Raw genomic sequence first — 24,886 nt, 5'->3', positions numbered from 1 at the left:
TACATTTTATACCCTGTCGGTTATCCCAAGGACAAAATTAGGAAAATTCATTCTAGGAAGTCTCACTCTGGTTCTAACCATGCTTTTATGTATAAGAGTGAGACATCTAGCTCTAGGCAACCAACCCGTGCTAAGTTGCCTAAAAAGAAATTTCCTAATGCATCAAATGAGCATAGTCTTTCATTTAAAACTTTTGATGCATCTTATGTGTTGACTAACAAATCTGGCAAAATAGTTGCCAAATATGTTGGGGGCAAGCACAAGGGGTCAAAGACTTTTGTTTGGGTACCCAAAGTTCTTGTGTCTAATGCCAAAGGACCCAAAACCATTTGGGTACCTAAAGTCAAGAACTAAACTTGTTTTGTAGGTTTATGCATCCGGGGGCTCAAGTTGGATACTCGACAGCGGGTGCACAAACCACATGACAGGGGAGAAAAAGATGTTCTCCTCATATGAGAAAAACCAAGATCCCCAAAGAGCGATCACATTCGGGGATGGAAATCAAGGTTTGGTCAAAGGTTTGGGTAAAATTGCTATTTCACCTGACCATTCCATTTCAAATGTTTTTCTTGTTGATTCATTAGATTACAATTTGCTTTCCGTATCCCAATTATGTCAAATGGGCTACAACTGTCTATTCACTGATGTAGGTGTCACTGTCTTTAGAAGAAGTGATGATTCAATAGCATTTAAGGGAGTGTTAGAAGGTCAGCTATACTTGGTAGATTTTGATAGAGCTGAACTCGACACATGCTTAATTGCTAAGACTAACATGGGTTGGCTCTGGCACCACCGACTAGCCCATGTTGGGATGAAGAATCTTCACAAGCTTCTAAAGGGAGAACACATTTTGGGATTAACAAATGTTCATTTTGAGAAAGACAGGATTTGTAGCGCATGCCAGGCAGGAAAGCAAGTTGGAGCCCATCATCCACACAAGAACATTATGACGACCGATAGGCCGCTTGAGCTACTCCACATGGATCTTTTCGGCCCGATTGCTTACATAAGTATCGGCGGGAGTAAGTATTGTCTTGTAATAGTGGATGATTATTCTCGCTTCACTTGGGTGTTCTTTTTGCAGGAAAAATCTCAAACCCAAGAAACCTTAAAGGGATTCTTGAGACGGGCTCAAAATGAGTTCGGCTTAAGGATCAAGAAAATAAGAAGCGACAACGGGACGGAGTTCAAGAACTCTCAAATCGAAGGCTTTCTTGAGGAGGAGGGCATCAAGCATGAGTTCTCTTCTCCCTACACGCCACAGCAAAATGGTGTAGTAGAGAGGAAGAATAGAACTCTATTGGACATGGCAAGGACCATGCTTGATGAGTACAAGACTTCGGATCAGTTTTGGGCCGAGGCGGTCAACACCGCTTGCTACGCCATCAACCGGTTATATCTACACCGAATCCTCAAGAAGACATCATACGAACTCCTAACCGGTAAAAAGCCCAACATTTCATATTTTAGAGTCTTTGGTAGCAAATGCTTTATTCTTGTTAAAAGAGGTAGAAAATCTAAATTTGCTCCTAAGACTGTAGAAGGCTTTTTACTTGGTTATGACTCAAACACAAGGGCATATAGGGTCTTTAACAAGTCCACTGGACTAGTTGAAGTCTCATGTGACGTTGTGTTTGATGAAACTAACGGCTCTCAAGTAGAGCAAGTTGATCTTGATGAGATAGGTGAAGAAGAGGCTCCATGCATCGCACTAAGGAACATGTCCATTGGGGATGTGTGTCCTAAGGAATCCGAAGAGCCTCCAAATGCACAAGATCAACCATCCTCCTCCACGCAAGCATCTCCACCAACTCAAAATGAGGAAGAAGCTCAAGTTGATGAAGAAGAAGATCAATCAAATGAGCCACCTCAAGATGATGGCAATGATCAAGGGGGAGATGCAAATGAGGAAAACAAGGAGGAAGAGGAACAAAGGCCGCCACACCCAAGAGTCCACCAAGCAATCCAACGAGATCACCCCGTCGACACCATCCTCGGCGACATACATAAGGGGGTAACTACTAGATCTCGTGTTGCACATTTTTGTGAACATTACTCTTTTGTTTCCTCTATTGAGCCACACAGGATAGAGGAAGCACTCCAAGATTCGGATTGGGTGGTGGCAATGCAAGAAGAGCTCAACAACTTCACTAGAAATGAGGTATGGCATTTAGTTCCACGTCCTAACCAAAATGTTGTAGGAACCAAATGGGTCTTCCGCAACAAGCAAGATGAGCATGGTGTGGTGACAAGGAACAAAGCTCGACTTGTGGCCAAGGGATACTCCCAAGTCGAAGGTTTCGATTTCGGTGAAACCTATGCACCCGTAGCTAGGCTTGAGTCAATTCGCATATTATTGGCCTATGCTACTTACCATGGCTTTAAGCTTTATCAAATGGACGTGAAAAGTGCCTTCCTCAATGGACCAATCAAGGAAGAGGTCTATGTTGAGCAACCTCCCGGCTTTGAAGACAGTGAGTACCCTAACCATGTCTATAAGCTCTCTAAGGCGCTTTATGGGCTAAAGCAAGCCCCAAGAGCATGGTATGAATGCCTTAGGGATTTCCTTATTGCAAATGGCTTCAAAGTCGGAAAAGCCGATCCTACGCTCTTTACCAAAACTCTTAAAAATGACTTGTTTGTATGCCAAATCTATGTTGATGATATTATATTTGGGTCTACTAACGAGTCTACATGTGAAGAGTTTAGTAGGATCATGACAAAGAAATTCGAGATGTCTATGATGGGGGAGTTGAAGTATTTTCTAGGATTCCAAGTCAAGCAACTCCAAGAGGGCACCTTCATCAGCCAAACGAAGTACACTCAAGACATTCTAAACAAGTTTGGGATGAAGGATGCCAAGCCCATCAAGACACCCATGGGAACCAATGGGCATCTCGACCTCGACACGGGAGGTAAGTCCGTGGATCAAAAGGTATACCGGTCGATGATAGGTTCTTTACTCTATTTATGTGCATCTCGACCGGATATTATGCTTTCCGTATGCATGTGTGCAAGATTCCAAGCTGACCCTAAGGAAGCTCATCTTACGGCCGTAAAACGAATCTTGAGATATTTAGCTTATACTCCTAAGTTTGGGCTTTGGTATCCTAGGGGATCCACATTTGATTTGATTGGTTATTCGGGTGCCGATTGGGCGGGGTGTAAAATCAATAGGAAGAGCACATCGGGGACTTGCCAGTTCTTGGGAAGATCCTTGGTGTCTTGGGCTTCAAAGAAGCAAAATTCGGTCGCTCTTTCCACCGCCGAAGCCGAGTACATTGCCGCAGGCCATTGTTGCGCGCAATTGCTTTGGATGAGGCAAACCCTGCGGGACTACGGTTACAAATTAACCAAAGTCCCTTTGCTATGTGATAATGAGAGTGCAATCAAAATGGCCGACAATCCCGTCGAGCATAGCCGCACTAAGCACATAGCCATTCGGTATCATTTTCTTAGGGATCATCAACAAAAGGGAGATATCGAGATTTCATACATTAATACTAAAGATCAATTAGCCGATATCTTTACCAAGCCTCTTGATGAACAATCTTTTAACAAACTTAGGCATGAGCTCAATATTCTTGATTCTAGGAACTTCTTTTGTTAAATTGCACACATTGCTCTTTTATATACCTTTGATCATGTCTCTTTCATATGCTATGACTAATGTGTTTTCAAGTCTATTTCAAACCAAGTCATAGGTGTATTGAAAGGAAATTGGAGTCTTCGGCGAAGACAAAGGCTTCCACTACGTAACTCATCCTTCGCTGTCGCTCCAAGCAACTCTCCATTCTAGGGGAGAAAAGCTGAGCATCAAAGAAAAGGACCTTGTCTTTGGGGGAGAGAGTAAGAGCCCAAGGCAAAAGGACCGGACTTCGTCTTTGGTATAATCTTAACTCATTTATTTATGACCAAAGGGGAAGATAGCACTTCGAGGGCTCTAATGATTCCGTTTTTGGCGATTCATGCCAAAAAGGGGGAGAAATGAGCCCAAAGCAAAAGGACCGCACCACCACCAAATTCAAAAACTTAAGTGTTGAATATTTTCAATCGGTATCCTATTGTGTTCAAAAGGGGGAGAAAGTAGTATTTCAAAATGATATATCAAAACCCTCTTGAACACTATGAGGAGGATCTCATTTAGGGGGAGTTTTGTTTAGTCAAAGGAAAAGCATTTGAAACAAGGGGAGAAAATTTCAAATTCTAAGCAACCTTACACTTACATTATGCAAACTAGTTCAATTATGCACTTCTATATTTGCTTTGGTTTGTGTTGGCATCAATCACCAAAAAGGGGGAGATTGAAAGGGAATTAGGCTTACACCTAGTCCCTAATTAATTTTGGTGGTTGAATTGCTCAACACAAATTATTGGACTAACTAGTTTGCCCAAGTGTATAGATTATACAGGTGTAAAAGGTTCACACTCAGCCAATAAAAAGACCAAGTTTTGGATTCAACAAAGGAGCAAAGTGGGAACCGAAGGCCCTCTGGTCTAAGAGCACCGGACTGTCCGGTGTACACCGGACAGTGTCCGGTGCGCCACCGGACAGTGTCCGGTGCACCAGAGGACTCCAACGCAAACTCGCCACCTTCGGGAATTTCCAGAGGCACTCACGCTATAATTCACCGGACTGTCCGGTGTACACCGGACAGTGTCCGGTGCGCCACGGAGGAGCGGCCTCAGGAACTCGCCAGCTTCGGGAAACTCCAACGGCTAGTCCGCTATAATTCACCGGACTGTCCGGTGTGCACCGGACTGTCCGGTGCATCTCCGGAGCAACGGCTAGTCGGCGCCAACGGCTACCTGCGGCGCATTAATTGCGCGCGCAGAGCGCGCAGAAGTCAGGCGCGCCCATACTGGCACACCGGACAGCAAACAGTACCTGTCCGGTGTGCACCGGACACCCAGGCGGGCCCACAAGTCAGGAGCTCCAATGGTCAGAATACAACGGCAGTGATGACGTGGCAGGGGGCACCGGACTGTCCGGTGTGCACCGGACTGTCCGGTGCGCCATCGAGCAGACAGCCTCCCAACGGCCACTTTTGGTGGTTGGGGCTATAAATACCCCAACCACCCCACCATTCATTGCATCCAAGTTTTCCACTTCCCAACTACTACAAGAGCTCTAGCATTCAATTCTAGACACACTAAAGAGATCAAATCCTCTCCAAATTCCACACAACGCCATAGTGACTAGAGAGAGTGATTTGCTTGTGTTCTTTCGAGCTCTTGCGCTTGGATTGCTTTCTTCTTTCTTGATCCTTTCTTTGCCATCAAACTCACTTGTAATAGAGGCAAGAGACACCAAACTTGTGGTGGTCCTTGTGGGAACTTTGTGTTCCAAGTGATTGAGAAGAGAAAGCTCACTCGATCCGTGGATCGTTTGAGAGAGGGAAGGGTTGAAAGAGACCCGGCCTTTGTGGCCTCCTCAACGGGGAGTAGGTTTGCAAGAACCGACCTCGGTAAAACAAATCTCCGTGTCTCACTTGCTTATTCGCTTGGGATTTGTTTTTGCGCCCTCTCTCGTGGACTCGTTCTTTATTACTAACGCTAACCCCGGCTTGTATTTGTGTTTATATTTGTAAATTTCAGTTTCGCCCTATTCACCCCCCCTCTAGGCGACTTTCAGAGGCCTAGACTTCACGGAAGATGAGCATGGTACGATATAGTTCAAGAACCGGATTTGTGTTCCCGAGATCGACAATCTTCATGAAACCATATTAAAGGAAGTGCATGACTCAGCTTACTCCATCCACCCTGGTAGCACCAAGATGTACCAGGACCTGAAGCAGAAGTATTGGTGGTATGGACTAAAGAAGGATGTTGCTTCGCATGTAGCACTATGTGATGTTTGCCAGAGGGTAAAAACGGAACATCAAAGACCTGCTGGTTTGCTGCACCTGCTTAAGATACCTGAGTGGAAGTGGGAAGAGATTGGCATGGACTTCATTGTAGGTCTACCCCACACCTCTATCGGGTATGATTCTATATGGGTGATTGTGGACAAGCTAACTAAAGTAGGCCACTTTATCCCAGTGAAGACCACATATACAGGAGCCAGGCTAGCAGAGTTGTACATGACACGGATAGTATGTCTACACGGTGTGCCTAAGAAGATTGTGTCAGACCGAGGATCTCAGTTTACTTCTCGGTATTGGCAGAAGTTGCACGAGTGCTTAGATACAAGATTGAATTTTAGTTCGGCCTACCATCCTCAAACTGATGGGCAGACCGAGAGGATCAACCAAGTACTAGAGGATATGTTAAGAGCTTGCATTCTTAAACATGGTAGCAGTTGGGATAAGAGTTTACCATATGTGGAGTTCTCAATAATATCTACCAGGCCAGTTTGAAGATGTCCTCGTTCGAGGCTTTATATGGCAGAAAATGCAGGACTTCACTGTACTGTGATGAAACTGGTGAAAGGCAATTCTTTGGACCAGAGATTATACAAGAGGTAGAAGAGCAAGTCCGTTTGATACGGGAGAACTTGAGAAATGCACAGTCAAGGCAGAAAAGCTATGCGGATACCCAGAGGAGACTACTAGAGTTTAAGGAGGGTGATCACGTGTATTTGAAGGTGTCGCCGATCCGGGGAATGAGGAGATTTAAAGTCAAAGGGAAGTTGTCCCCTCGCTTTATTTGACCCTTCTTGATCCTAAAGCGAGTGGGAGAAGTTGCCTATCAACTGGAATTACCCGATCATCTTGCGGATGTACATGATGTCTTCCATGTGTCTCAACTGAAGAAGTGCCTCAGGGTACTCGAAGAGTAACTACCTATGGAGGATCTTAGTTTTCAAGATGATCTGACTTATACGGAGTATCCTATCAAGATCCTCGATACCTTGACACATGTCACGAGGAGTAAAGTGATCAATATGTGCAAAGTGCAATGGAGTCATCACATTGAAGATGAGGCTACTTGGGAAAGGGAAGAAGAGCTACGCGTAGATTTTCCCCACCTCTTTCCTAGTCCATCCTAATAACAAGGACGAGATTCTTTGTAAGGGGGTAGGATTTGTAATACCCAAATTATAAAAGAGTTGATCTCGTTACGTGTTTTGCCATCCACTCCTTACTTCATGGAAATAATCACATTTAAGGAACTAAATAAGGCACCTCACTAAATATGCATCATATTGGAGTTTTGCTTGTTTGTGCACATAATAATAATAAAATAATAATAATAATAGGAACAAAATAATAAGTTAAAGATTTGGACTGAAACCTAAATTCGAAAATGGAAAATGAGGAAAAGGAGAGAAAAGAAAAGAAAAGGAAAGGCGTATAAAATATAAATATAAATATATCTCTAAGACTGGTATTTTTATGACCTGTGAAATCTGCAACCAAATTTGAATTCAAATAGCAGGTTTTGAATTTATTAAAGGGAATTCAAAATAAAACAAAATGAAATTAGGAAGGGAACCAAACAAATGGGCCAGCGGCTCCCAATTCGGCCCACGTGCGCGGATGAATGTGCCAGCCCAATTAGGCCCGCGTGCGGGGCCCACGACTCTGTCGCTCGCCGTGCGCGAAGGTGTGCCACCGTGGGGTTGGTAACTGGGTCCGCTCTGTCAGCCTCAATTTCCCACGCGCTGCCGACCTGACGTGTATGGCCCGCTCGACAGTTCCTCGCTCGAACCACTCTCACCACCATGTGGCCCACCTCATCAGATCCTCCCCTCGCAACGAAATCACCGGATTTGGCGGCGGAGCGCGATTGCCGCGCGAGCTGGTGCGACTACGGATCAGTCCACGCCTATATCTGTGGCCATGATCCTGACTCCATCCCGTCCACTTCTTGGTACTCCTCGCGTCCACCGGAAGGTCATTGGGTGTGTGGCTGGCCAGAGTGCGCAAATTTCCCCAGCATCGATCCGCCATTGCCGCCAGGAGTCCTCGACGTCGCGTCCGTGCATCTCTCTGCCTTCCCCGCCGGTAATTTCGTTTCCCTAACCAAGACACCGCCCTTTGTTAGTAGATGTTCATACCACATTCAAATTTGACTCGTGTGGCCTCTGAAATTTCTCGTCGGTGTGGTGAATTCGCCATGAAATCATCCTCCCATGGCCGGGGCTCCCTACTGCGAATCATGCCCTCATTTCATCTTGCGCTAATCAGAGCTGGGGTTTGTCACCGGGTGATAGGGCATGGGATTCCGGCGAGTTGCACGGCCGTGGGTGGGCGGCGCCACCGTGTAGAAGCATTAGAGGAGAGACAATACCCCAGGGCTGTTGATTTCGTGATTTGCGGTCACAAATAGATGAGGGAGTAGGTTGTTTGGCGCCATTGGATCCCAGAGTAACGCTTGGGATTGAACAATCGCGCACCGTGTAGTCTTGTGAGTCGTGACCGTTGGATTCAACACCGAACAGATGGATGGTGATCACCACTTCATTGAACCCGAAGCGTAGGATCGTAAACCAACCGTTGTGATCATGTACCGGTTGGGCATCTCGGCGTTCTAATCTGGACCACCCTCACTTGATCAGACGGCTTAAAACGTCCGATACCCCTTCGCAGTGCCAAACTTACTTAAGAGCCCCTCTGTTTTTATAAAATAAACCCGCCGTCTAGCCCGTAGACTTTTATGTATTAATGCGCGCATACCAGGAATCAGTAAAACAGTGAAAAATAAACCAGAAAATAGATTTTTAGCTCAAAAATAATTCCAGTAACTTGTGAAATTTATGTTTAATTCATTCTAGCTCCAAATTGATTCATTCCAATTGCAATAATTTTGTTTTAATATTGTCTATCACCTAGTACCTCTGTTTAGCCATGGAACTTGAATTAAAATTATTCACTTGAATTACTCTATTCTAAGTACTAAATAACTTCAGAAATTCATAACTAGAAAACCGTAACTCCAAATTTAGTGATTCTTGTTTCTACGATCTCGTTACGATGCGTAGAATATTGTCATGTATTATGTTCTGTTGTTTGGTGTGATGTTAATTTCTGCTATACCATGTTTGTTTGTATTGTTGCGAGTAGACGAGCAAGCCAAAGAGGATCCAGGGGTTCAGCAGGTGGAGACTGCTGAGCGGGAGCTCGTTGAAGGCAAGTTGTGCCTTTGATCACTTCTTTTTACCTAGTCATGAACTTATTAATCATAATGATCTGCATAGGTTAATTTTGATGGGACCCAATAGGTTACCCTAGTTTTGCTATCTTTATACCTTGTTTACCACTGAATTTTTGGGTAGTACCTGCTATTGCCTTATGTGGTTTTTGGGTATGGAGTTACACATTATTCATGATCATACTTTTATTATTAGTTTGTTATTTACTGTTCATGATAAGATCATTATATTAATTGAAACATGGAGCGACCACCCGAGAAAAACAGTGCTACCACAAGGGTGGTATGGGACGCCCTTGGCTGACTAACTAGGAAAGCTAGTGGAGGACTACATTACCCGATAGGGGCAAGGGCAGTAGGGGAGTGGTTAGTGTGGGGAGGCCCTTGGGTTGATTTTTCTGCGATGGCGGTCAGGCGAGGGATCCCTGCATTGGAGCTTCCTAGAAACTGTAGCAGATTTTTGAAGCTAGTGGAACTTTGTAAAGGCCTCATAGTGTTACCCTGTCTCGCTTCCTTGGTAGAGGTGTATGGGAAGTCACGATCCCTTGGAAGATGGGTACAATGACTTGTGGGTAAAGATTCGCAACCTCTGTAGAGTGTAAAACTGGTATACTAGCCGTGCTCACGGTCATCAGCAGCTCGGACCCTCACATGATTAATTTATGGAATTAAATTCAATTTGTCATTTGTATCGTATTAGGATTTATTTATTTTTTTGTATACTATTACATTGGATTGGTATTCACTTACATTTAGTAACTGCTAATAAAGTTTTGACCAACTTATAAAAGCAATGCTCAGCTTTAACCCTTATTTGTTGATCGGCCTTACACTTCACATGAACTCCCACCTTTGGTGAGTTCTTGCACATCATTCCCCACAACTTGTTGAGCTATGATCTTTTGTGAGCTCACTCTTGCGATATATAAACCCCCCACATGTGAAGAGCAGGTGGTCGAAGAGGAGACGCCCTACAATGAAGCATACAAGTTGATCTAGGTGGCGTCTCTGAGTCAGCTTTGTGGCGCTAGGGAAATAATATTTAGCTTGCTTTATTATTATCATTTATTTTTGTATGACTTCCGCTATGTAATAATTATATTTATGACATTTATCTCTATACACTTTGTCATTATATGTGATGTTCTTCCTTGGCGCACATATGAGACGCAACCGGCTTTATCCTTTAAATCCGGGTGTGACATGATGCTCAAGTCCCAAAGAAGCACAAAAGGTCTCAATATGAGTATTTCTGAATTATGTGCCATTGTCACTGCATATAGCTCTCATGGCATTGTTAGGAACCTCATTTTGCAATCGAAGAATAAAATATTGAGCATGAGTAAAAGTCTCATTCTTTGCCTTCATGAAGAACACCCAAGAATAGCGAGAAAAATCGTCAACAACCACAAGCACATACCACATCCCCCCGAAAGAGCAAACCCGAGCTAGACCAACAATGTCCATATGAAGCAATTCACCAGGTTGCGAGGTCATCACCTTGGTGACCGTGGAATGAGAAGTAGCAACCATTTTGCCGTGATGAGAAGGGTGACAGACAAGATCCTTCTCAAATTTCAACTTGGGCAATCCTTGGATTTTGCCAAGTGAGCTAAATCTACAGAAAAGATCAAGGCTCAAGTGACTTTGTCTCCTATGCCACCTCCAAATAAAAAAGAGGATCATGTCAAAGACATCAAGAAGGGCCAGAAGAATGTGTAAAATTAGCTTGGAAAACTCGACCAAAAGGGGAAATCTGACAAACAAGATCCCCCTGAGTAGAGACGGAAATGGGAACCCGATCCCCGATTCCTCGCGGGGAATTCCTCTATTAGGGGATGGGGAAGTTTCTTCCCCCACGGGGATGTAAACAGGGAAATATTCTCTCCCGACGGGTAAACGGGGACGGGGATGGAGAAGCATTCCCCGTCCCCATTCTCCGCGGCGACCCATTAAATTTAGATACACAATGTTTTCATATAATAGTTAATGATAAAAATAAATAATTACCTTGTCAAAAGATCACCCGTTGTACAAATGTGTTCATTTTAATGTACACATAATGATTTTTACATCTAACAATGTGTATAGTGACAATGTTTTACATTAATAACAAATAAGTACGATCTAATTATAATTTAAGCGGGGACAGAGATCCCCGACGGGGATTTATCCCCGTGGGTAACGGGGATGGGGAAGAAATGTCCCCCACAAGCGTTCGTGGGGATCCCCGCAGGGAAATATTTTTGTCGCGGGGATGGGGATGGGGAGCGAAAACCCGACAAGGAATTCCCCGTTGCCATCCCTACCCCTGAGCATCCAAAACTCGAGAAAGGCCCTTTTTAAAGTGCACTTCATAGTCATCCTCAAGGAGTTGCAAAATAGAAAGCAGATTGAATTGCAAATTAGAAACCAAAGCAACATCCTTGAGGACAAAACTCTCATTCACTCGAATGGAGCCACGATAAACAACCTTACCTCTCGACATATCCCCGAATGTGATGTATTCCTTACCATTTATGGGGTCGAGGCTGGAGAACCATTTGTTGCTTCTGGTCATGTGGCGCCAATAGTCGGAATCCATGAGCCATGTGTTCTCTATCTATCCATCGTGCATCAATAGAAAGACACGGGGTGAGAAAATGGCATAGCACATGTTGTAGCATTTACCCTTGAAAAGTGTTAGGGAAAACACCAAACATCCTCAGGCCTGAAGGGGTGTAAAGCCCAAAATTGGTAGAAGGGAAAAATAATAAAATAAATAGAAAATATATTTATAATGGTGTTTTGAGAATTTTTGAAACCTTTGGAAATTTATTAGGACCCTTCTATTTTCATAACCAGTTAATGGAGTAAAAATTTGTCAATTAACCCATGAATAAATAGAGAAATAATCATCTCATGCTTGTGAATTTGTTGTGATGCATTAATTATACATGAAACAGAAAAGTGAGAAAGGAATGGTAATAAAGTCATGTAATTCTAGAAATAAATAACGGAAAGGAGAATAAAATATTGAAAATAGTAGGATTATACTCACATTAGAATTATGGGTGTGATAAAAAACATGGAATTCAAAATAGAAATTTGAATTTGGTTTGAAAATTGGAAGATGGAAAAATTGGAAATAGAAATCACAAAAGAAAAGAACAAAACCACCACCTGTGCCGTTCCCCCCCCCACTCTCCCCCGTGGCCCAGTTCCAATACCTCTCCCCGCTAGCCCATTCCCCTGTGCGCGACCTGGCTCAGACTAGTGGGCGCGCCGACAGATGGGACCACGTCAGTCGCTTCACCCGGTGTCCACGCGTGCCTGAGTCATCGTGGGTCACTGTTGGGTGGGGCCCCTGGGCCAGTCACCGTAGCACATGATTATCGCTAGCATCATACTGAGGCATGGGGCCGCAATGTCAGCAATATCTCCTTCCTTCCAACCGAATCCCGCGGGCGCCGGGTTGTTGAGCTATCTCCACCATTCTCGCGATCGGGTCGGCCGGTTGGTCTCGCTTCTCGGGGTATAAAAGCCGTGCGCCGTGAAGCTAAGGGAGAATCAGAAATCATCGAAGCTAGAAAGAAAAGGGAGGGGGTGAAATCGAGCAGGGATTCCGCCACCGCTGTTGATTGGTGTTGGTGCCTGTGTTGGGTTCCTTGGGCCGGGGCAGGGAGCTTCGCTACGTTTTCCTGAGGCTGCCGGTCGCCTTCGCGGAAGGGGGGAACCACTTGGTTGCCGGTGATTCCTCACCGAAATCACAACGCCGCCGCAGATCCACCGTATCTTGTGGATAGCCTCGTCTTCGTCCCAAATACAGGGTATGTAACCTCCCATGATGATCGTCGTGGTCCACTCTTTGAGTATCAAGCAACCATTCATGAGTCCGGGCTCTATGGGGGACATATGGGTCTGCTCTGGCGAGGTCGCAGCCGCCAATTCGGGCGGCACTGCCTCAGGTGGATGTTGGGAGGAAGAGGACGTTGTTGGCCATCGATTTCCTAGCGAACGACTGGGAATAGATAGCCGATACCGGTTCAACGAATTGATCTCTACCATTGGATCAGGATCGTGCGCACCAGATCAGATTGTAGCGTCATAAACTCAAAGCCATTGATCCTCAATCGGACGGCCATGGCTAGCGCGGGTCGATAAGCTCTGATATGACCAATCGTAGCCATAGGATTCTAATCGGGCGACCGTGGTCTGCCCATACCCCTTTAGCCCGGCACTCTTGCATAAGAACCCTCACCTTTCCATTAAATCAACCCCTGGTCCGGGTGTAGTACTAAGAGTGTTACCATTAGGCCCTAGATATTTACAAACTAGCCCCTGGGCTCTTTAGAATTTGTAACAACAGTCCATAGCCCTTGTTTTTAGTAAATAGAATTTTAGAAAATGATTTATAATATAGAAATAAATCAAATAATTTTAGAAAATTTATAACTTGCACGTTTTAACTCCAAGTTGATCCATTACAGTTGCATTAAATTCATGTTAATATTGTTTAGCATATAGTAACCTTATTTTAGTATGAAACACATGGTTACAATTATGCACTTAATTTGTTTATTCTCTAACACCTAAATATGCAGAAAATCATAGCTTTATAACCGTAACTCTGAATTTAGTGTTTCTCGAACCTAGGATCTAGTTACGATGCGTAGAATATTATTATGCAGTTTGTTCTTATGTTTGGCGTGATGTTAATTTTGCCTATACCATGTTTGTTTGTATTGCTACGACTAGTAGCGAGGTTACAAGTCATTAGAAGACCATGTTGGTACCTGGAATCTCGAGTCTTAGGCAAGTTGTGCCCTTGATCACTTTTCTTTACCCAATAATATTCTTGTTAATCACTGTGACATGCTCAGGTTAATCTGATGGGTCCTAATAGGTTTCCCTAGACTTGTTTATCACACACCTTGTTTACTACTGAACTTTTGGGTAGTTTTGCTATTGCTCTACCTGGTTTTGGGATTAATATTACATTATGATCATGTTTCAGTTATACTGTTGTTTTAATTATTGTTCATGACAACATCATTGTGTTAATTGGAACATGAAGCTTAACTTGAGATATCTATGCTACCATAAGGGTGGAATGGGACGCCCTTGGCTAACTAATTAGGAAAGCTAGTGGAGGACTACCTTACCTGAAAGGGGCAAGGGCAGTAGGGGAGTGGTCAATATAGGGAGGTTCTCTGGTTGATTTTGTTGCGATGGCTTTTCATACGGGGGATTCCTATATTGCGCTTCGTAGAAACTATAGCGGGTTTTCTGAAGCTAGTGGAACTTTGTAAAGGCCTCGTAGTGGATTCTTAGCCATTCACCTCAGAAGTGTCTAAGGGTTTAGCTAACCCTTGCTAGACGGGATACATGACTTGTGGGTAATGGACGCAACCTGTGGAGAGTGTAAAACTGGTACATCAGTCGTGCTTGCGGTCATGAGCAGCTCATGGCTCTCGCATGATTAATTTATGGAACTAAACTTAAGTTGTCATATGCATTGCATTGTGGGTGTTATGATCAAATTTGATCTCTTACTTAATTGGGTTGGTATCTACTTATACTTAGTAACTGCTAATAAAATTTTGACCAGCTTTAAAAGCAATATTCAGCTTTAACCATCTCCTTTGGTAAGCCTTACACTTCACATGGGCTCCCACCTTTGGTGAGTTCATGCACATTATTCCCCACAACTTGTTGAGCGATGAATGTGTGTGAGCTCACCCTTGTTGTACTCGCATCCCCCCAGGTCTAGGATAGGTACCACTGGATGAGGCGCATGAAGGATATTGTGATGAGTTTGTGAGTGGTCTAGGCCGTCGTCTCCCAGTCAACTTTGTGTTGCTGGATCATTGTCTTTGCATGATGTAATTATTTAACTATTTCATACAGATCTCCGTTATATATAAATGATGTGACATTCGTTTCTATACCATGTGAGACTTGACCTTAGCACACTTGATGATTATTTCGCACCCGGGTTTTGATGCCCCTAGAACCCGGGTGTGACAGAAGTGGTATGAGAGGGATGTTGACTGTAGGACGAAACCTAGATAGAAATGGACAACCCTTACCTCCTTACCTATACTACTCTGATTCTTTCTAAACTTTTCTTAACCTTTTCTCATCTATTGCTGCTTTACTCTGATTATTCTTATCCTTTTCACTTCTGAAGACAAAATTGGATTTCTGTCACACCCGGATTTAAGGGATAAAGTCGGGTGCGTCTCATATGTGCGCCAAAGAAGAACAACACAAATAATGACAAAGAGTATAGAGATAAATGTCACAAATATCATAAATGTCATTATTATGTCATTATTACATAGCGGAAGTCTTACAAAAATAAATAATAAATGTAAAGCGAACTAAATGTCCATCCACGACGCCATAAAGCTGACTGAGAGACACCACCTAGATCAACTTGTACTCCTCATTGTTCGACTCCTTTTGGACCACCTGTTCTTCTCCTATGAGAGGTTTCGCAAGTGTGAGCTCACAAAAGATCATAGCTCAACAAGTTGTGGGGAATAATATGCATGAACTCACCAAAGGTGGGAGTTCATGGGAAGTGTAATGCTGATCCACAATAAGGGTTAAAGCTGAGCATTGCTTTTAATAAGTTGGTCAAATTTTATTAGCAGTTACTAAATGTAAGTAAATACCAAACCAGAATAATAATAGATCAAAATTAATAATAAATCCCAATGTGATGCAAATGACAAATTGAATTTAATTCCATAAATTAATCATGCGAGAGTCCTGAGCTGCTCATGATCACGAGCACAACTAGTATACCAGTTTTACACTCTGCAGAGGTTGTACCCTGTACCCACAAGTCGTGTATCCCATGTTGCCAGGGTTAGCTAGACCCTTAGACACTATCGAGGTGAATGGCTAGGGATCCACTACGAGGCCTTTACAAAGTTCCACTAGCTTAAGAAAACCCGTTACAGTTTCTAGGAAGAGCAATGTAGGAATCCCCCGTCTGACCACCATCGCAGCAAAATCAACCCGAGAACCCCCCTACACACCTACTCCCCTACTGCCCTTGCCCCTATCGGGTAAGGTAGTCCTCCACTAGCTTTCCTAGTTAGTCAGCCATGGGCGTCCCATTCCACCCTTGCGGTGGCACGTGTTTCTCAAGTTAAGCTCCATGTTCCAATTAAAATAATAGTCTTATCATGAACAAAAATAGAACAATAGTAAAGAATAATAATGTGTAATAGTTATCTCAACACCCAAAACCATGTATTGCAATAGCAATGACTACCCAAAATTCAGGGGTAAACAAGGTGAAAAGATAACCAAACTAGGGTGACCTATTGGGTCCCATCAAAATTAAGCCTATGCATGAATAAATAATTATAAAGAACATTATTGGGTAAATAAAAGTGGTCAAGGGCACAACTTGCCTTCAATGAGCTCCTGCTCAGCAACTTCTACCTGCTGAACACCTGACTCCTCAGCCACTGGCTCTTCTACTCGCCACAATACTAACAAGCATGATACAAGGGAGAAATTAACATCAAACTAAACATGAATACAAAATACATAATAATAATCTACGCATCGTAACGAGATCATAGAAAAAAGAATCACTAAATTCAGAGCTACAGATTTCGAGATATGATTTTCCGAAGTTCTTACGTGTTTGGTACAAAATTAATTGAGTGATCAATTTTATTATGTGTTTCATGTTAAAAAAAGTTACCATTTGATAGACAAAATGTTATCATTTGATAGACAATATTAATACAAAATTATAGGAACTAGAATGGACCAATTTGGACTTAATATGAATTTTCTAGGAATTAATCAAGTTTCTGCAATTAATTTAGTACTAGAAATCATTTTCTAAATAATTTCTCTGATTTTTAGGAACCGTTTGGCAATGCACAAGCTCCAGCTTCTTTAGCTCCAGATCATGATCCTCCTGAGGAGCTGATCCTCCTGATTCTCCTAGAGAATCAGAATCATTTTTAAAACCGTTTGACAAGTAAACTGATTCTTGTATGTTGAAAGTTGGTGGTCTGTGGCGATTGTCTGTTTTACCCTTTGTAGTTCAACTTTGTTACAAACCAATAAGTAAGATGCATATACAGAAAAAATATGAAACAATAACATATAAAATATTCCCATCATATTAGTGCATAAAATGGTCTCAAATGTTTAATCCATAAATTGCATAAAACTAGCACGACACGATATCCAAAATATGACACGAACCACCTTTTCTAATCACCTCGACTCCCAAAGTACCTTCGATACATCATCGCAGAACCTATTCATGTTCCTACTACTCGACCCTGTGGTAGATGTATCTGATGCATTCTGAGGGACATGTCGCCTATAACGGGATGGAATAGTAGGGATATAATCTGGGTCTCGATCACATCTCTGAAAATCCTCATCCAATGCACTATTCTCACGGATGAAATTGTGAAGACACATTGTAGCAACAACAATCATTTTTTGTTTGTCCATAGGATAAGTTGGCATCTTAAGAAGAATTCTCCATTTCATCTTCCATACACCAAATGTGCGTTCAACAACATTCCGTAGACTTGAGTGTAAATGATTGAAGAGCTCTTGCTCACCATTAGGTGGAGGACCATTTCTCCATTCCGGAACATGATACCGTTGTCCTTTGTACGAGGCCAAGTACCCATCCCTATTTGGATATCCAGCATCAACAACATAGTACTTTCCTGTAACATACAATTATTAGAACCTTGAAAAATATGTGGACAAAAAGTAGAACAATTTTTTGACATTTGTTTACCTAGAGGGGGGTGTGGAAATAAATCTTCGTCAGCTTCAAGCGCATGGTACAACACAGCAGTGCTACAAAAAATTACAGATCCTAGTGAATCATCCTAGTGACCCAATCATGTTTCATTGTAAGCCAGTTGAAGCGTTCTTCCAGTGTGTCCAAAGTCATAAACATTTCCCTCTCTGCCCTCTTGACAAAAACTTGAGATGCTATGAAGTGTTCTTTTGTTCCTAGAACTGCACCACACTCCTTCACCAATGCCATGATATCTCTAATGGAGCACCCAATGTCCTCCTTTCTTGCCAAAGACTCAACGGATGTTGTGCTCTTCTCACTTGCTGTCACAAGTTTGCTCAATTGATCTTGCACCCAATGTCCTCCCAATGGCATTAAAATCCATATTGCTGTAAAAAAATTAAAATCTAAAACAAATATATGCACCTATCAAAAAGGAATGCTGCCTATAATGTCTCTGTTCATTGCGATTCTGTTGGAGGGTACTCTTGCGATTGGAATGCTATCAAAAATATATGCAGCGCGCTGGAGGGTACGCCTTCAAAAAGGAATGCTATCAAAAATTAAAATCTAAAACGCCCAAAGGTGTTTCAGCATTTTCCATCAACCAAAATGCAATACCATAGGCTCTACATAATCTTTTGACTACGACATACTACCTTCGTTCAACATGTTCTTTTGCTCGCACAGAGTACTCTCTAGTTCTCTGTTCTATGTTTTTTAATTCAGACACGTGCTTTGCTAGCTAGTTACAGTTTTTTTCCTGTGCGATGGCAAGGTGATGGACAGCGCACTGCTCTGGCAAGGTGCGGCTCCAGCAGGCCTGTTCCGTCAGTTCGCAGCGCACTGTGGTCGAGCGAGCGAGCGAGCGAATAGCAGAGCACAGGCAACCGCGAATAGGGAAAGTAGAGCAGTTCATACCTCGGCAACCGCGGATAGGAGCACAGGCCAGCCGCCACAGCACGTGGATAGCAGACAACAGTCGCCGCGGATAGTAGAAGACGGCCGCCGGCCGCCACAGCACCGCGAATATTTGCACTGCGAAACCCTAGCTGCCGCTCCCTGTCCTTCAGCGACAGAGGACGGGCGCCGTGGAGGGTGCGGGAGGGGCTCGTTATGTTTTTGTCCAATGGCAATTGCAGGTAATTTCGATCAAACTTGAGGTTTTTTTAGATCCCAGCTTTCTTCACAAAAACGACTCCCAATCTTTCGGCTCCACACGAGAATCAGTTTAAAAAAATACCCGTTTGGCACGGCTCCTCTAGATCCTCGCTTAGAATCAGGAGCTGGAGCTATGCCAAACAGACCTTTATTAAAGGTATGGACTGCGATCACGAAATTACAGGAATTGAGGAGCTTCTGCGCTGTGACACTATGAAAATCATTAAATAAAAATAATACATTTAGTTAATGATATTGATTGTATTGAATTTCCTTTTAAGTGATTGTTAGGTATTTGCATTTGGAATAATTTTTTTATCGCGCATGATTGATTTTTGGTTATTGAATGACATTTCTTCTTAAATCCTAGTAAATAAATAATATAATCAGTCCAAAAATAACTATATTATTTATAAATACTTTTGGTTTAATCATTATAAATTTTAGAGTTATTTAAAAGTGTATTTTAAATTAGAAAGGAGAAATTAGAAAGAAAAAAAACAAAACCTAATCCTAATCTACCCAGCCGAATCAGCCCACTTGGCCCATCCCCCAGCCGGCCGCCTCCTACCCTAGGAGCCAGCCGCCGCGTGCCCCAGGCTTTCCTGGCCGCCGCCGCCGCTCCTATGCCGCCGCCTCTGCTTCTCTCTCCCTCTCCTCTTCCGTTTCTCTCGCCTCCCCTACTCTCTTCCCTGCCTCGCGCCTGCAGCGGCTCCAGCCGATCCCGCGCGGACCCGACGCCGCTCGCCCGCCCGCGACCAGGAACGACCGAGCGCCCAGCCCGACGCCGCCCAGGCCGAGCAGCAACTGAGCCACCCCGCGCGACCTCGCTGCTAGGATCCGAAGCCGCGACCCTGCGCCCGAGTGAAGCCCCGAAGCCCCCATCCGTTTCTTCGCGAGTAATGGAGTTTACCGCCATCCGTTTGTCTGCGTGAACGTGAATGGAGTTTATTGCATCCGTTTTAGCTCCCACCATTAACAACGTCGACATTTTCTATTCCACACCATTGATGCCGCCTGTTACTCTTCCCCTGGCCATTCATGGCCACGACCTCTGCTCTCCCTGTCTCTTTCTCTATAAAATCCCAGCCGAGCCCTTCCTTCTCCCTGCTCAAGCTCGGTCTCTTCTCGCGCCCTCTTTCCTTGCCGAAACCTCGCCGCCGGAGCTCGCCCACAGTGCCTCGCCAGAACTCGTGCCCACCATGCCAGAGCTCGTCCGCGCAGCACCCCGACACCCTCAACAACGCCACGTACTCGCATCGTGCCCTGCTCGCGCTGTGCCTCCTCGCCGTCGTGAAGCTCATCGCCGGACCGTCCGCATTTGTACGCCGTTCGCCATCCGTGGAGCCTCACCGGAGTTACGCCATCCGTCGTCGACGCGACCGTGCAGCACGACGACCATGCTCGTTCCCCCGACCGTCGTGCATCCATGTGCATGAACGAGAACCCAACCAAGGTTGAAGACAATCCACTGATTTATTTTCTAAATCTTATTTTGAATCTTGCGATTTATCGTTGTAATATTACGATGATGCAATTTGGTGATTCATGTGTATGACTTTAGAGATTCAATATATACGTGTAACCAAAATTTAATCCCGCGACAATACTTTGAAAATGCGTATGATTTTATAATTCTGAAAATGAGCACGGTCACTATTCACTAACTTAGTAATTTTCATACTAGAAATGTTTATAATTGATTTCGCTTTAGTGTGTGGAATAATAATTGTTAGTAGTATTTTAAGTGTAAACTTATTGACGTGAAGAAATTGAAATAGACACTAAATCACGTATTTTCTAGTCGAATGAAAATATATAGATTTTACTATTCATAATAAATGTATTCATAAGTATAGCACTTAATTACTTAGAATAGTAAAATGCTCATTTATGTCATAATAACAATGAATAAGTTATTAAAAGTCCCATTTAGTAATTTACAATTAATTCTTAGTATATTAATGTTAAGAGAATTTAATAAACAATTTTAGTATACGTATAAATTCAATTTAAGGAGAAAATCGAAAGAATAGAATTTTATTAAAATGACTCAATTAGGCGCTCATATTTTTCTAATAAAGAAATTGATAGTATGTTGATAAATATAAGTTTCTTACTAAAGAATTAGATAATTTGTTTTAACTTTAGAATGACCTTTTTTTAATAGACATCATGATTTTGATAAGGTTTGTTATAGATGTTTAAGTACCCATAATAATATGCTTTACAATAGAATTATGTCATATAACTTTTCTAATAATGGCTTAATTAACTGCTCACACCGTCATAACTAAAATAATAGTTAATAATATACCAATGAATATAGTATTCATTTCAAATGATTTAGGTCATATGTTCCTAAATTGAAACTAAATATAATCAATAGATTATTTATATTTTCTCACAATTTAATAATTAGACTTACGTTTCAATTTGTCCATAACTAGTAATGTAGGCATGATTAATCCGTTTATCACATTGAATCCATATTATTTATATATATCATTTAGTGGTCCCTAAAGGATAAAATAAAGAAAACTAGTGTTCATGTCCTTTTTAATAGTTAAAATGTTAGTTTATATATGGTTTTGTATATAGCTTTCTTAATAAAGAATATAAGACATGTACTTTCTAATAAAAATTAAAAGATAGTTGTTTGTTCATCGTCTTTTACTTAAAAGTTCATTTAAGGCATATACCATAACTTTCTATAAATAGGTGTTGAATAATAATAATGACCTTTTCACATAAAACCTATTTAGACTTATATCTTAACTTATCATAAGTGATAGGTTTAACAATGAATTATATGCTCCATAATGCTTCTAAAAATTTATAACGTGATTAGTCGCCCATTAACCTTGGATATATAACATATATCTTTTCTAAAATGTTAAAAAGGTTTAATATTGTTATAACGTGTTTTATCATCTTATAAACCCTTAACATTAGACATATCACGTATGACGCTTTATAAAAGATTAATTTGGTGAACCAAAAATTTGTATAATTTAATTAATATATTTTAAGCTCATGTCTTGTTTTATAAAGTATAGATCACACCTTTTTGAAAAGAATATCTTTTTATTATAACCCTTGTGACGTTTTTGAAAAGAAAACACTCTTTTCGTTAGGCTTTCTTTTAGCTTTACGTATGATGAATGTTGTATGTTATTGAGTGGTGCTTGTTCTTCTTGTTTGTCTGTGTGATATTCAGTGGTTGATCTAGTAGTTAAGAATCAAGATCTATTCCGATCCGTGGAAGAACCTCAAGTTTTCAATAAGCAAGGCAAGTGGACTTCTCCCTCTGCATACTCTGTTTGATCCCAAACAATACATTTAATAAAGTTTATTCTTCGATGAATATATGCATAATTTGACGGGTTACCTATTTAGATAACCTTTCCAACCTAATTCCTTGATCAAACCTGGGAATTATACTTTACCTTTGTAGCTATGCTATTGCTACAACTTAACTTTATGCAGTCACTCCTTCTTATGATATTAATGTTCCAAATGGTAATATTTCTTTGTTGTTATGAACCCGATGGTTAAACAAGATTATTGCATATTAATTGGAACATGTTGTGACCACCCGGGAAAACAGTGCTACCATGAGAACTATCATGGCTCTGGTCTTGGCTAAATAACTAGGGAAGTCTTATGTTGGGTGCTGGTCGTGGTCGACAGGAACGGGGGCATCTGGCAAGCTCTTATATTTCCGGCTCAGGCAGATTGGATACGGGCATAGTTCCCAAAGCTTTACCCTGTAGTCTGGACTATAAGTTGGTTACGGTAGGTGTGCCTTATGCAGTTTGACCATTTCCAGCATTTGCGTAATGAGGACTCTAGGGAGAAGCCTCGTAGTGAGACCCTGGCCATTCACCTCGGAAGTGAATATGGGTCTAGCTAACCCGGGCTAGAAGGGAATCGCGACTCATGGGTAAAGATGCGCCACCTCTGCAGAGTGTAAAACTGATATATCAGCCGTGCTCACGGTTATGAGCAGCCTGGACTCCTCACATGATAATTGAACTTGAAGATGGAATTAAATCGAGATCCGATGATCTGCCAATGGTTTGCTTAAGTGGTTTCACTTAAGTGTTGTTGATATATTCTTATGCCTTTTTTTAATGGGAATACTTGGGATTCACACTTATTAGTAAGACAGGTGTTGTTAATAAAATGTTGACCAACTAAAATGCTCACTGCTCAACCTCAGCCTCACCTTGTTAAACCTGCATTAGTTTTTCCCCCACTTGCTGAGCCCCGACCATAAGTGAGCTCACCCTTGCTTAATTTTGATCAGAAGTTGCAGATAAAGATATGATGCTGAACTCCATGGATGCTAGTCTAGCGATACCCCCGGTCATCTTCCTGTGGATGGATGTCCTTGTTTCGCTGTACTTTGATGAATAAAGGTTAAGACATTGTGTCTGTTCAAAGTGTAATATGTTAATATAATCGTTATTTACGCTTTTATGCATTGTTCTTTTGATATATTACACTTGTGACGTCAACATATGTGTGGAAATAGATCCCGACACACATATGCTATGCACCCGGCTCTGACCTTAGAAACGGGTGTGACAGAAGTGGTATCAAAGCAATGTGACCGTAGGTCGCTAGATTAGTTAGAAATGGAAAGCCCAGTCAGTATTTCAAAGCCTGATATATTTTCCACCATAAAAACTTACTTTATATCAAAACTCGTCTCTTTTATCTTCAACCCTTCTTGTCTGATTCTTCGTCTATCAGAAGGTTCTAATGAGAAGCATTGCAAGATGGTCAAGCTAGGATTGCGGAACTTGAAGCGAAGTTTGCCAGAAGAAACCTTTTCGAAGCTATCGACGATGCCCTATTCTCTGTCTTATCCCCACTCTGCAAGAAGTTTTGTTATAGATCCCCTAGATCTATTATCTAACTTCTTGGCTAAGATGATAGGATTGTTCTTTAGTATTAAGATTTTCGAATAGATCGGTAAGGACGATGTTATATTATATTATAGTGGTTTTCTAATCCATAATATCGCTGTAAAACCCTTGATTTCTTATACTTTTGTTTCCTTGCCATTGTATTGCCACCCTTGCGCAATATTTACCTTGATATTAAACCTTTGCCTCTCTACTTTTCTCCTTGATAACACTTTCTCCCTAACTCACTTTATATCCTTGGTTGTATCATTTATCCTCACTTTAATAGTTCATGGTTATCTTATTTCACTATTGGTCACTGACAAATATGTCTTGTCTAACTCCTTGATAATTCTTACCCAACTCCTTGATGTTATAATATCTTTCTTATTCCAAACCTCGTCTCACCTTTTGTTTTGGTTGAATGAGTAGAATTGGATTGTGTTGTGCTGGTATGATTGAGTTCAATGTCCTTTGCGTTCATGTTTGATTTGCTTCTTTGAAATGATTGTTGGTGTATTGTGTGACTTTTGTCCACAATGACATCAGTTAGCTAGGTAAAACCTTAGATGGGTTTTCTCTGCTCTCTATAATCTGTCTTTGCTCAACCCTTTCGTCCCTTCCATTCTTCCATACCCATACAGATGTCAGACCTTGGAATGTCAACTGCAAGTGATGTCACTAAGTGCAAAGAATGTGGTGTGCTGACAAGTCAAAACATCAATATAAATAAAACAGCTGATGAACAGACATTCAAGACACAAAAGGATGCGCAACCAAACCAACAGACAAGTGACCTTGGAAAATGTTGTTGTTGTTGCAAGTACTATGGAATTCCTTGTCGTCGGATCAGTACAAACGAAAGTGAAACTACAAAACAGAAGAACCGGATTTTATTTTCTGGCATAAACAGACAGATGTCTCC

At 42.1% G+C, this 24,886-nt stretch overlaps 1 protein-coding gene across 1 annotated transcript; it reads left to right on the top strand.

Annotated features, from left to right (window-relative positions):
• Positions 1–7,583: 7,583 nt before the first annotated feature.
• On the top strand, positions 7,584–10,233 carry LOC103632623 (uncharacterized). Its single transcript, XM_008654372.2, has 3 exons — positions 7,584–7,949; positions 9,009–9,074; positions 10,048–10,233. The coding sequence occupies exons 1-3, from the start codon at positions 7,667–7,669 to the stop codon at positions 10,074–10,076; spliced, it is 378 nt and encodes a 125-aa protein (XP_008652594.1). The 5' UTR covers positions 7,584–7,666; the 3' UTR covers positions 10,077–10,233.
• The last annotated feature ends 14,653 nt before the right edge of the window (positions 10,234–24,886 follow it).

This window comes from Zea mays, chromosome 7 (genome assembly GCF_902167145.1).
Source record: "Zea mays cultivar B73 chromosome 7, Zm-B73-REFERENCE-NAM-5.0, whole genome shotgun sequence".
Taxonomy (NCBI): domain Eukaryota; kingdom Viridiplantae; phylum Streptophyta; class Magnoliopsida; order Poales; family Poaceae; genus Zea; species Zea mays.
This window is presented reverse-complemented; position numbering and strand designations above follow the sequence as displayed.

Coding starts and splice junctions, on each gene's coding strand:
- LOC103632623 (XM_008654372.2), top strand. CDS start 7,667: ATGTGGCCCACCTCATCAGATCCTCCCCTCGCAACGAAATCACCGGAT. Junction 7,950..9,008: donor TCTCTCTGCCTTCCCCGCCG/GTAATTTCGTTT, acceptor TGTTGCGAGTAG/ACGAGCAAGCCAAAGAGGAT. Junction 9,075..10,047: donor TGAGCGGGAGCTCGTTGAAG/GCAAGTTGTGCC, acceptor TGTGAAGAGCAG/GTGGTCGAAGAGGAGACGCC.